We start from the raw sequence: 14,287 nt of genomic DNA, 5'->3' as shown, positions 1-14,287 counted from the left end.
AAAATTTTCGATACCGAGACGATACCGATACCTTGACTTCGATACCGATACCTAAACGATACCTTTTTCGATACCAGTTTTATAAAATCTGTTTAAACAAGATTACATAACCTCAAAAAAAATGGTTTTATATTTTAACTTTGTTGACTTTTTTTCAGACTCAAAGACTCATCTCCAGAGCCACTGCGGGGAATAAAAAAAACACAAATTAACAAAATTTACCCAACACAATAAATCAGTGCAAATAGTTTTAATAAAGTTTAGTTTTCAATGCAAAAATTAAGTATGTGAGGCTCTTTTTAAATCACTCAGCAATTGTTCTTCTTCAAAAAATTAATTATTATTAACAAGATCAAAGCGGAAGTAAGAGTGACGCAAGTTCGTTGCGTCTTTCCGTGAAATAAGAGTTATGCGTCTTTATTAAAATCAACAGATTAATGATTCATCTCTCATCCACCTGCAATTAATTTGAATGTTATTTTTTTATTACTTGGCCCGACCCGCAAATTATCCGCAGTATCAGGAGGACGCTGATACCTCTTTTTCAGCAGAATTGTTCGCGTTCTGGAGCCAGAGGCAGAGCCTGTGCTCGTGCAGGCGAACGAGCCTGTCACGAACCCGTCGCGTGTTTCCATAGACTTGAGGAACGAACGCTGATGTAAAGCTGCTGTGTGTTGTACCTGTCCATAACTAGACTATAAAAAACATTGCGCGTTCCGCTGTTTCTGCAGGCAGTGCGACACTTTTGTTTTCTGTTAACAGTATCTGTAGTGAACCGGCTGCTCACATAAACAGCCGTTTCTCACCCGTCCATTCGGAGATAAACTGAAAACGAAACCGTTGATTCACTCGCCCTCTCGCACATAGGGTCTCTCTCGCGCGTATAGTTTTATATATTTAGATATAAATAACAATGTAGCGCAACGTTTCTTGCTCCTCAACGAGACAGCGAAAGCATTTCTCCGCCCCTCTCCTCGGCTCCATTCTGAGGTACCGAAATTTGGTACCGAATGACAAGACACTTTTCGATACTCGGTAGTATCGAGGCAGTTCGATCGGTACCTAAAAAGTATCGAGTTCGGTACCCAGCCCTACGTATCACAGATTCCACAAAAATATTAACAGGAGATTAACATCAGAGTAGATTAATGACGTTAACCTATGTGAAGTAGGGCTGGGTAAACAATATTGATTTCTCGATTTTAATCGATTCTCATTTTTACGAGCCGATATCGATTCTTAAATCCCAAGAATACATTAGTCTAGTCTGAACATAAACATGTAGCGCGCCTCCCATTACTTTTGATATGAAGCAAAGTCTCAGATTTCAAATAATGTCCATCTTATTATGAGATTCCAAAAATAAATACCATTTTGGCGCTGTTTATTGTGACGTAACAGTTCGCTGTTGTGCCTCAGTTAAAGAGAAGCGGCAGCGCGGAGCGCATGTGAACATCCTCTTCTGCGCTTTAATACCAGGTACAGCGCGAAATAAACATGACTAAATATCTGAGGGTATGTTAAAATATACAGAACATCTTACCAAAATCCGTATCATGTCTCGTGTAATAGCTCAATCAGTTTTTCAACCTCGGAAAGACGTCAATAAAACAGCTTGTAAACAATGTCACAAAACGTCACATTTACCTCGGAAAAACATATTCAGTGTCCATAAACTCATTAGTCATCTAGAAAATGAACTCTAGAAAGCAGCATTCTGATGAATATAGCTATGCACCTTTATATATTTATTGTAATGTTCTTCAATATTTAATGCATGTTTGAATAAATCAGTTATGACAGCCACAATTTAAATGTTTATATTAAAAACAAAATATAAATATGATTATGTAATTCTAAACTTTATTTATTATAAAAAAAAACATTACAGCATTTACAGTTTTTTTCCTCTAGAAAATTTGCCATGTTCTGTAACTGATATATTACATCCAAAATAATTAATATCGAATCGAAATCTTAATCGAATCGCAAGCACGTGAATAGAAATCAATACCCAGCCCTAATGTGAAGTACATATTTTTTGCCTCAAATATTGTTGAAGAAAGTCACACTCACAACTATTAATATCACCAAGGCAAACCATCTGTGACAGACAGAACTGAAGAAAGAAAGAATGAAAGGAGGCAACAACGCCCTTACAATAACAGATTACCAGAGAGCTTTAATTAGACTGCTGATACCACACACACCAAAACCTCCAGTGAAATACCACAGTTCACCAGTATGTGGGATCACAATGTTCTAACTCTGGTCATCTGGATGAAGGAACCTTCTCTCCACACTGACCAGAGCAGATCATGTCCAAAAGAGAGGCCCACACATGACACACACACAGGATCATACACACACCACCACCCTTTCCAACACAGCACACACTGAGCGCTTTAGTCAACCCACAAGCACAAAATCAAATCAACATGAACACAAGAAACTGTAAACACCACATGAGGATAACCAAAACGCCTAGAACGACTTTCAATGAAGATAAATATATTTCTAGATCCACACATGCACTTTTGAAAGATCGCGACACGGCTCAACGTGCTGTGACAGCCCAAGCTGGGAGCAGATCCCAGCTGATTTGATCACCATCAAGACAACACGTCTTGTGTACGAAGCTTTCAGCTGCAGTGTGTGAAGTGCTAATGACAGTTCTCAAAGGGCCGTCATACACTCTGATCTGTGTTTTTATTTTCCCCAGAGCACCGGCAGCCACGGATGCCGGACTGTTTGATGTCTCGTGCCGAGAGATGTGAACCAGCATTCTTTCAACTTCTATCCAGGTGGGTGTGTAGGATCTCTTAATTGGCTACCAATGCAGCTGTCTCGTCTGACACGCCGCTCGACACTTCAGCGGCATAAGTTACAAGCATCTGATGTTTGTTTGTACAGTCGTTTGCACCGTTGGAGTCAAGAAAGAGGCCCTGTGACTTTGCAAAAAGAGAATTCACTTTCCTGAAGTGCTATGACATTTATTTACAATACATTTGCATGTATAACGCCTCGTTCAAACTTGATAGAAAGTATAATGATAAAAAATAGGCTGAGACATGACTCAATATGCATGCAAAATAACATGTAAAACGTTCATAAAGCAGCATTTCTGCTCACCGCAGACTCTCAAAATATAAAGTGACATGCCTATCCAAGTGGATTTCTAATGCAAATTCCAAAAAAGGTAAATGTAAAAAAAAGGGTACTTTTGATAATTATTTTGAATTAATAAAAAGGGTCGTTTGAGTCCAATCTTTTGTTGTGAGCTAAAAAAAATTGTCTTCACCTCAAACCCAGATTATTTCAGAATATGAACATTCTTGCATATTATTGCACAACAAACTAAAAATATAGCATTAGACTAACACACCTCATACTTCAAGAAATGTTCTTGCCCTTCTCTTGCCAAGGACACTAAGTGAGCCAAGACTGCCAAGGGTGTCCTATTATTCAGTGAGAGCCGAAAGCGAGCGAAGTGACTAAAATTCGGTGAAGCTACCAAACGCTTCTTTAAATATGGGTGTGACCTATTTGCAAGTGTGGCTGTGCAAAGTTAATCTGTGTTAAATCACCTGCAATAAGTCTTCAAAGCACACATGCAATCTGGTAGATTGTACTAGCAAATTAGTATCCTTTTATTTGGGTACCTTCCATTATTAGTGCCCTTTATTTATTATTTATGGTAAATCATGGTCTATGTGTCCAAAACGCAACAGGAGCCGTGCTAACAAGACAAGGCCTGCATCACTTATTTTTGTTCTTGGTACCAGGGATTGGCAAGCAAGTGTGTCTGTGGTTTGAACTGTCGAGGAGAGTTCAAAAAGATGACACCTTCTTTGCTGTGCAATGTGATCTCATGAGTATTCATATGTATTTTTATGAAAAGTGTCATTCTACCACACATTCATTTACTTAAGTTTTCACTGAAACATACAATATTGACAACTTTACAGACATACAAATCTGTAAAAATCCTTATTTAAGAATAATAAAACCGTTGAATTAATATTTTGACTCTATTGTATTCAATTGTCATATCAATGACATTATGGGCCCTATAATACACCTGGCGCAATGCAACACAAGGCACAGCGCAAGTGTGTTTGCTAGTTTGCGTCCGGCGCTGTTCGCGTTTTCTCGTTCAGCACCACGTCCTTAAATTAGTAATGCATTTGCGCCAGTTAGTGCGCCCATGGGCGTGCTGGTCTAAAAAAGAGGTGTGTTCAGGCGCATTGCTATTTTAAGGAGCTGAAAATAGACTGCGCCATAGACCAACTCAAACCTGGTCTAAAGTCTAAAGTCAATGGCGCAATATTTTTTTGTTAGAGCGCGTTAGTAGAAACTGTGCCTCTGGGCGCATCCACAGTGCGCGTTGACTTTGGTTATTACACACAGGGATGTGCATCACACAAACATGCCAAATATTAAAAACAAAAGGATTACAGTGTAAAACAATATTATTGTGTAGGCTACATAAATATAAAAATGTAATGATGAATAGTCATTGCGTGTATTAGAATTAGGCTACCTATTTTCAATTCAGCCTAATACTACTTATAATGATGAACAAAATTGGCTAATTAATTGAACAATCGTGCCAATACACACACATATATATATTAACTGACTCGTCGCGCAGAGCTATTTGAAAGCCTGCATTTGCAAGCCTGCTTTAACTTCGCGCACGAGCAGATCGGTTTCAGCTTTTTCGTCAACAAATTCCGCCATGTAAATAGCAATCCGCCATGGCGCGAGTGCATCTTGCTCTTAAAGGGAATAGGAGATGACACTCTGATTGGTTTATTGAACGTTACGCCCATTACTCATTAAAAGAATAGGGACAACCCATTTCAAAAATGCGCCCCGGCACACGGACCGTTTTTCCGTCGTTAAAATAGCAAAAGTGGATTTGGACACGCCCTGAGTGCACCTGCGCCGTGCGCTTTACACTTTCATTTTTGCAATGAATAAATGGTGGTAAATATGGTGATCACACTTGTCTATGTTATGTTTTTCTTTATAACTCTACATATTTTTTAATAAATGGTTATGGGTAGGTTTAGAGGTAGGAGTGGGATTGGTGGCTCAAAATATATATTTTTTAATAATATATTGTTACTCAAACAAAATGGACATTTCTGTCCATTATGTTGTACATATTTTTTTTATATCGATAAATTGTGTGTTTAGGTTTTGGGGTAGGGCTAAGGGATGTAAAATTAATCTATAAATTAGTAAAATATATTATACAAATATCTTTATTATATAAATGATTCATAAATATTTAAAAAAATTAGCTGTAAACACGTAATAGTCTTTACATTTAAAGGTACAATTTTGTAAGATATTTGCAGTAAAATATCCAAAAACCACTAGGCTAGTGTTATATATTTTGTCCAGCTGATTACTAACAATATCTCTAATGTTTTCAACTACTTGTAAATCATGAGAAAATTCCCATTCTAAACGGTGACACGGGGCAGTGCAGTCGCCTGTCAATGACGTCAGTTACCTTTGTTACCGCCTTTACTGACGTAGAAACCACATGACAACAGTGTCGTGGACAAATGCGGAAGTAGTGTCTAGCATCCAGCAAACCACTAGCTTGCTTCAAGCAGTTCCTTATTTACTTCTTGCACGTTTTATGGTGGATTGTGTTACTTATTTATGGAACATTATTACTGTTTACCATCTACCGCTGGTTCTGTCGACAAGGACAGTTCCCGTAAAAGTAAGCGTACGGGCCAACCAAACGACCCAAGAAAAGTTTGGGACAAGAGGAGAGAAAGAGTGAGGATCAATATCGGTGTTGCATTTTCTAGATGGAGAGAGCTTCGCGACAAACTTCACCTAGAAAGAGATGCCGATCTCGCTTGTGTTTTACTCAACAAGTGAGTTGTTTTGATTCGTATCTTTATAGAAAACGGATGCCATTATAACGATCAACACGATTAGTATAATGGGGCATACACGCCAAACGCAGGGCATCGCGTCTCTAGACCCGTGTGAGGACGCGTCTGATCCATAGTCTGATCGCGTCTTTTCATTGACTTTGTATGTAATTTACTCGCATTTGCTATGTATGCCCAATTATTGTGTTTGAATGTACACAAGCGTATATATTTGTTGAACAAGTGGTAATCGTTTTCATATCATCTGACTAAACAGTAATCAATTAATTTGCAATATGTAATGGGGGCATATGAAAATTGTCTTTTTCAGACACTTACGATGGTAAAGCGAAAGCAGCGCCGGAGGTTGTGGCATAATAAAAGTCCCGCTGCTCATGAGGCGTGTGTTGCGCAATCGCTCCAGCGGCCTCGTTCAGCTCCCACAACACTCGGTCCTGCTCTGCTTCATACTACAGTAATGTTAATAATCGCATCCATTAACATGTTTTCTTCCCAAGTCTGTTGAGGTGGAGACCACATGTCCCAAGATTCCACACTCAAACTTGCCGTCATCAAGCTACGCCTTTGTTTTGAATAGAGCTCTAGCGACCTCTAGCAGACAAAATTATTAAATACTGCACCTTTAAGTCTTGTCAATATGTCCATATTGTAAGTTTCAGCATCTATCCAAACGTACAAAAATGTACATTTTGTACCTGTAAATATTACGTATTATTAATACCTACATATTAACAATGAGACCAGGCTGTGCTGTCTCAGAAGCCACTAGACAGAACTGATATCAGTAAAACAGAGCCAAATCCAAAAAGTGTTTTGGCACCCTTTGGCTAAGCTTCCCACTTCCTCTTCCTCTCCCACCTCAGACATTGACAAGAGCAGTGTGATACTGAGGGAAACAGAGAGATTGATTTTAAAAAGACTTCAAGATGACTCTTGATGGCTAGCAGCTTTTTGGCCCTCATATACTCTTTTGAACATACCCAGAACAGTTGAGCTTCAAGAGGAGTCGGACACTCATCTGACTTTAGGTTAGGTCTGAATGATGGAGACTGTGGTAAATGATGGTCTGAATGATGTTGCTGCTTTCAGGTTAAATAAAAAAAATAAAATAAAATAAAAAAAAACAGTAGTGAGAAATAACTACAGATATTGCAGGAAACTCTCAAAGGGGAACCATCACTTTAGAGACTTTCCTGCATTATCCTGCACCAAGAAAACATAAAACCTGAAGTGGGTCTAACTGCAATACGTTATTTTCTTCAGGAACCAAATTTTTCTTTGGACATCAAGTACCAAAATTACAAAAGCAAGCATGAAATATAATAAAATAATAATTAATGAACTGCCTAATGCAATAAAATTAAAAATGCAGAAAGATAAAAAATATGTTGAAATAGAAACAAGTTATTTTAAATTGTAATGATATCACTATATTACTGTTTTCACTGTATCAAATAAATGCTGCCTTACTGAGCATAAATGACTTTTTTCAAAAACATTGAAAAATGTTGCTGTTCTCAAACATTAAAATGGCAGTGTACATTACAATCACAATAATTAATTTAAAATGACAAAAAAGTGCCCTAATTGTTGTCCATACGCCTTGTGTGCTATATCTCATATCATTTGAAGCCATATAATAGCTTTGAGTGAGGAACAGACTATTAAAGTGCAACTATTGTGCTTTTTCAAATATTTCCTTTCATGTAGTATGTAATATAGCTGTTTGTGAATGTACTGTAAAAGGTCTGCAAAATTAAAATAAAGATCAAAGTGCATGACAAATAAATGTATTGTCTCCTAAAAGAAAGAATCGATTCTGAACAGTCGAAATGAGTCATCAGCAATTCCAGTCACACATCCTGTTACAAACCTATGCAGGTTTGTAACACATTTGCATAATGACACTGTTTTCTGTGCTGCAAAAGCAAATCCACTTTGCATGAAATTCAGATATGGTAACGGATATTTCGTTTTTGACACATGCTGTAAGCAGTAGACCAGCCACAATAGACTGGGACATCTGACCAATCAGAGCAGAATAGACTCTCGAAAAGAAGAGGTTTCGACGCATGCACATTTTCAAACAGTCTCTTGCCACGAGTTACAACTTTCATGTCTTTCAGAGTTGTACAAATGAGGGTACTTTCTAACCTCTTTGCACAATCTCTTGTCTATGTAGGCCTCATTTGTCGCTGTAGCTTGCATGTGTTCCGGTCTGTTTATTCAGTTTTTCTTTGACTACCTTGTGAATCAACGCCCCCAGGGCACGGTTGCCACCTTGTGGATAAACTAATTACTTAAAATAAATAAATAAATAAATAAATTATTTCGCGTGTGCGACCTGCATGGACAAGTATGCGTGGTTACAAAAATCCGGCGGTGCGCATACAGTACGCACATACTCTTCTGATGACGAAATTCGCATCATGCGCACTTAAGCTGACCATCGCGTACACATAAAAACTGAAGTAAACTTTGGGCTTAAACCTATTGTTGGAGAAACAAAACAAAATTAGGACCTTTTAATATGGAATAATTGGATCAATTTAAGATGGTACTGGTGGATAAGTGACATTTACATATGAGAGTGCACTGGATATAGAGTTGATTCCGGCACCATCCCTGAATGCTTTTTGAACCATACCTTGTTTTGCACTAAAGCAGCGACATGAATAAAACTTGAGTTAAAACATATGAATTATGGATCCGTCTTCAAATCATTAGAAATACTAGCCTGCTTTTCTCCAGGTGATTAGACATTTCAACAGAAATGAGGGGACATAAATCAAACTGTAGCCTAACTATGAAAAAGAAGACGACAGATGTATTGTAAGAAAGCAACACTTTGAAATAAAAACCGTGACCTGTTACTAGCCTTGTCACTGGCTCAGAAATGGTTTGCATGCTCTGGATGCCTGAGTTATTCGAGCCCAGGGGGGGTTCTGCCGACCGAAAATGAGATCCCACCCCAGAGGCCCCCGTAGATATGGCAGGCCTGTACACAAGGGCAATTCCTCTACTGGCTCAGTTAGTCAATCAGGCTGAGAGACAGACAGCAAGGGAGGGGGTGTGTGGGGGGCTGCCATTTTGGGCAGCAAGCCTTGGATGCTTTTCAGTGAATATAAAATATATAAGATATTATATATACATAGGAGAGGAATATAGAATAAAACCATGAAAATGAGAAGCGTCGAATGCCAAGCTACAACTGGAAGCAATATTATAAGATTCTGATCTTGCTCACACACACACAGGGGAAAAACACAAATGAGATCAATTTTATATCCGAGTTGTTTCTCCTAGACGGCAATGAGATTAAACAGAGAGCAAATGAAGTCTCCTGCTCCCTAGATTTTTCCCCTGAAAAAATACATCTAAGTAATCTTGCATCTGTCTCCTCAAGGTTTCAAATTCAGAATCAAAACTTAAAGTTCAATATGAACTGAAACATTTATCACTAAATAAAATATAAGGTAAAATGATTTTAAAAAGAAAAATAAACAGATTTTTTAAGCTGTGATTAGTAATGTAGCTCTACTGTATGTCAATCATTTGTGTGTATTTTTGGTAACACTTAATTTTAAGGTGACGTACACATTACTACATGTACTTACTATAGTAATAACAGTAAATTATGCATTATTACAAGTAACTAACCATAAATCAAACCCTAACCGTGACTCTATTGTAATTACATGTAGTTAATTAATATTACTCGGTACTTAAAGCGTTAGTTCACCCAAAAATGAAAATTCTGTCATTAATTACTCACCCTAATGTCTTTCTACACCCGTAAGACTTTTGTTCATCTTCGGACAACAAATTAAGATATTTTTGATTAAATCCGATGGCTCAGTGAGGCCTCTATTGCCAGAAAATTAATTTATACTTTTAGTCCCCAGAAAGGTAATAAAGACATTTAAAACAGTTCATGTGAGTACAGTGGTTCAACCTTAATATTATAAAGCGACGAGAATACTTTTTGTGCTCCAAAAAAAAAACAAAATCAAAAATATCTAGTGATGGCGATTTCAAAACATTGCTTCACGAAGTGTCAAAGCTTTATGAATCTTTTGTTTCGAATCAGTGGTACGGATCACATGTCAAACTGCCAGACTGCTGAAATCGCGTGACTTTGGCGCTCAGAATCACTGATTTGAAACAAAAGATTCAAAGCAGTGTTTTGAAATCGGCCATCACAAGATATTGTTGAAAAGTTGTTATTTTGTTTTTTGGGCGCACAAAAAGTATTCTCGTCACTTTATAATATTAAAGTAGAACCACTGTACTCACTGTTTTTAGAAGGTCTTACGGGTGTGGAACAGCATGAGGCTGAGTAATAAATGACAGAATTTTCATTTTTGGGTGAACTAACCCTTTAGTAGAGTAATACAATATAACTATGTCACCTTAAAATAAAGTGTAACCGTATTTTTATTTCTCCTAACAACATTTTACTCCATTCAAATAAATATTACAGGACTCCTGAACTATGAAGCCAGTGAGAATGGCCATGTGAAATTTGCAACTTTTTTGTACGTTCTCTACTGATTTGAAGAGAAAATATGTGGAACACTGCAAGACGACAAAAACATATACAAGCACTACTACTTATTTGTAGATCAAACTAGCCAAAATATTAATAAACAAAAACTAAATGGCTGGGGGATGCATATAACATTTCTGCATGCGCAGGTTTCATGTGGGTCTGCGAATGGGCAATATAATGTAAATCTGGGCACAGACAAACTGGCCAAAAACATACATTACTTAGTTGGAATGAAATTACTAATTTATCCTTTAAAACCTTGCTCCAAGTATGAGCAGAATTGAGTTGGATTGTATTCACTTTCTCTCTGTAGCATTAGATTACAATCAGAGACATAATGAGGGGCTCTGAAATGCAATTATTTTAAATGGTATTGTAAAATTCTCTGTCCTGAGGGTTAATACTCCATGATATCGAATCATGGAAAGGAAAAGTAATGAACTGGCTCACAGACATGACTCTCCGCCCTCTGGTTTCTACCAACTCACACAGAATTGCAGATGCAAATGAAAGCACATAAACATGATGACGACGCGTTCACCTAAGGCCTTGATTAATAATTCATGACTCATATTCAAGTCTTTTATGAAAATGCCCTGGTACATTTTCAGTTTTTTTTTTGTCTCAGTAAATGTAACACTCCTCCAATTTGACCTTTTCACCTCTTCTAATGCAACATCAAGACGTTAAAATCTGGATGTTTGTTTCTAAGTTACGTTGTGGCAAACATTCTGCATCTGCATACTGACAACATGCCATTCCTCAATTATCAGAGATAATTTAATTAAAAAACTGTGAGCACAGCAAGCTGAAATCTAGAAGGGCTCATTTTCATGGCTGAGTTTTGGGAATCTGCTGAGGCCACGTTTTCTCCTTTATAGTCTAACCCCATTGTACCTTCAGCCTCAAAACCCTGCCAATCTTCCACAGGGAATCACACAAGAAGATCTCCGAAATGTCAGCCTGACAGAAGCACTTTTCACTGCCCTTCCCGCCACTGCAGCAGAGCCACTGGAGGACAGAAAAGGGTCACTAACTGTGTGTGCATGTGCGCGAAATGTGTGCGTATGCATGCACGCAGCTGTAAGCTTTAGATCACGACACTAGGGTGGCAGATATGCATGCATGGCATCTAAATCATTGCAGTGTTATGTAAAAAAAAAAATGCAAAGAGTGTTTGTGGACACTCTTTTTTTCTGCTGAGCTCCTGAAGTGAGCCCCAAGGCGAACCCCTTTGACCTTTCCAAAATGTTACTGCCCATTTGGCACAGCAGCCGCAGCTAATAAAACTTTCATAATCATGAATTTTTTATTCCAATCCCACTCCAGGCCTTGGGCTAACCTGGACCGTGGTAGCCTGAGACCCTGAGAGGGATTGAGAGATGTTGTGGGAGGTTGTGGCTTGAGGTTTCATCATTCTACCCCCTGAGTTTTTGACATGTTAACATTTGAAGCATTATAAGTGGCATGCATTTTAGTTTTGTTTTTTGTTTTTTAAATAAAAGTAACGTTACTCTTCCTTCCTCTTCCCCTCAAAAAAAACACAATGAATTCTGGGAACTAGCTGCAGCCCAGTAATTGCACTCATCTGTGTAGGGTCCACATGTAAAAGCAGTCCTTGGTTTAAAAGTTGCTTAGAAACTGTTGACCCCAGATCAATATTCTCATGGTCAACTTCGCAGGGGTGAAACTAGGAAATTCTGAAATTTTCACAGAAAGTCATGGCACTGGAGTAAAACACAGGATTTACATCTGCATGAGTCATCAGAGAAGAAGATTATGTAAGCTGCCCCCTGGTTCTTGTACAGCATTTCACAATGACCTCCCTACACACTAATGATGCTGACTTGCCATCACCATTTATGGGGCCATATTCCTCTCTGTAACTAAGCACTGTGACTTTTTTCTTCTTCTGTTTTCCTGTGACCTTCCGTTCATGCATTTACATGACTGCATGAGTTCTTGTATGTGGGCACCTGTGTTTTTGCAACTATAAATAGGTATAGAGCAACTGCTCATATAGGACGACAATCCTGTTCAGAAAGAGAGAAAGAGGATAACAGGCAGTGACAGGTAGGGGACATTGGGAAAAGACACTTACGGTTGGCAGAGTTTGATGAGGTCCTGGTCGGTGGTGCCAGGCGGAAGGCCCCGGATGTACAGGTTGGTTTTACTGAGCTGCTCCGCTGCACTGTGGCTGCTGCTATTGGTGCTGGGGCTGGGCGGAGCCATGGGAGGAGGGGGCGGGGCATATGACTGCTGCAAGACAGAGAAAAGCAGCAGTTGTTATTAAAAATTGATACGATTTATATGAGATTACTGTAATATGCACTTTTGAACAGCAAGGTTGCATGTTTTATGACGAATATAATACAAATTAATCTGTAAAGGACATCTCTAGCCATTTTGTGGTTAAACACATGCCTTTAGGTAAAGAGTTTATGAGCAGGGCTGGCAACTCTCACGCATTTGATATAAAACACAAGCTTACAGGCTCTAAATCTCATTCCAAATATCAAGACAATGCAAATAAAAGAGTACAACATAATTTGTCTTGAATTTCAAAGGGACTTATATTCGTAGAGTTTAATTTGAGACGCTTACCGTGTCAGATGCCGACAGAGAGCTTTACTGTCTAATAAATAGACATGTTCCCAAGAGCAACTTACAATTTTGTGCATATTTTATATTTCAACCGGTCGACATAACCGTGTATAACTGATTCAAACCTGATTCAAACTATTAGTAGGCCTAACTTCAAAATGCGCGTGCATGCCTGTCAAACAGACGGGGCGTAACAAAGAATTGAGTGCGTAATAATTTAAAACACAATGAACTACTACAGCATAAATGACAAACATTTACTTTGGTCATTATTTAGTGAAGTGAAATAGCCCTGTCAAGCTCTGCAAACACTGCTCTCTAAGCGCTAATAATATCCTTGACTGTTCGCCTAAGCATTTCTGCTTGATTTCGCGTTAAAGCGGCAGGAAGCTAGTTCCTATCGTGTGCAATTATCTGCAAACAAATTTCATTTTTACAAGGCTTATGATGTATATAAATACAATTATTTGCTTTAGGATCGATACTTTTATGTGAGGGCTGATAGTCTCCTTACATCAGCATCGATATTTCAATATCAATCCGCCCATCACTATTTGGCGGATTTAGATTTTATTGAACCGCTACTGAAAGGGTTAGTTCACCCAAAAATGAAAATAATGTCATTTATTACTCACCCATGTCGTTCCACACCCGTAAGGCCTTCATTCATCTTCGGAACACAAATTAAGATATTTATCCGATGGCTCAGTGAGGCCTGCATTGACAGCAATGACATTTCTTTTAAGATCCATAAAGGTACTAAAACATATTTAAAACAGTTCATGCGAGTTTAATATTATAAAGCGATGAGAATACTTTTTGTAGGCCTACGCCAAAAAAAAAAAAAAATCAGTGACTCGGAGCGCCAAAGTCACGTGATTTCAGCAGTTTAGCCGTTTGATAGGAGATCCGAATCACTAATTCGATTCGTAAATCTCCGAAGCAGTGTTTTGAAATTGGCCCATCACTATTGTTGAAAAGTATTTTTTTTTGGCGCACAAAAAGTATTCTCTTCGCTTTATAATATTAAGGTAGAACTACTGAACTCACATGAACTGTTTTAAATATGTCTATGGATCTTAAAAGAAATGTCATTGCTGTCAATGCAGGCCTCACTGAGCCATCGGATTTAATCAAAAATATCTTAAGGAGGAATGAAGGCCTAATGGGTGTAGAACGACATGAGGGTGAGTAATAAATGACA

The 14,287-nt window shown here is 38.2% G+C and overlaps 1 protein-coding gene across 1 annotated transcript in view; it reads right to left on the bottom strand.

Moving 5' to 3' along the window:
- rbms3 (RNA binding motif, single stranded interacting protein) overlaps positions 1–14,287 on the bottom strand; it is a 179,618-nt gene that overhangs the window by 128,507 nt on the left and 36,824 nt on the right. Inside the window, exon 2 of the mRNA XM_067404704.1 lies at positions 12,581–12,738. Within this exon, the coding sequence (XP_067260805.1) occupies positions 12,581–12,738 (158 nt within the window). The remainder of the gene's footprint in view (positions 1–12,580; positions 12,739–14,287) is intronic.

The sequence above is a fragment of the Chanodichthys erythropterus genome, chromosome 2 (genome assembly GCF_024489055.1).
Source record: "Chanodichthys erythropterus isolate Z2021 chromosome 2, ASM2448905v1, whole genome shotgun sequence".
Lineage (NCBI taxonomy): Eukaryota > Metazoa > Chordata > Actinopteri > Cypriniformes > Xenocyprididae > Chanodichthys > Chanodichthys erythropterus.
Note: the sequence above shows the minus strand (reverse complement) of the source record. Positions and strands in the feature narration are given on the sequence as shown.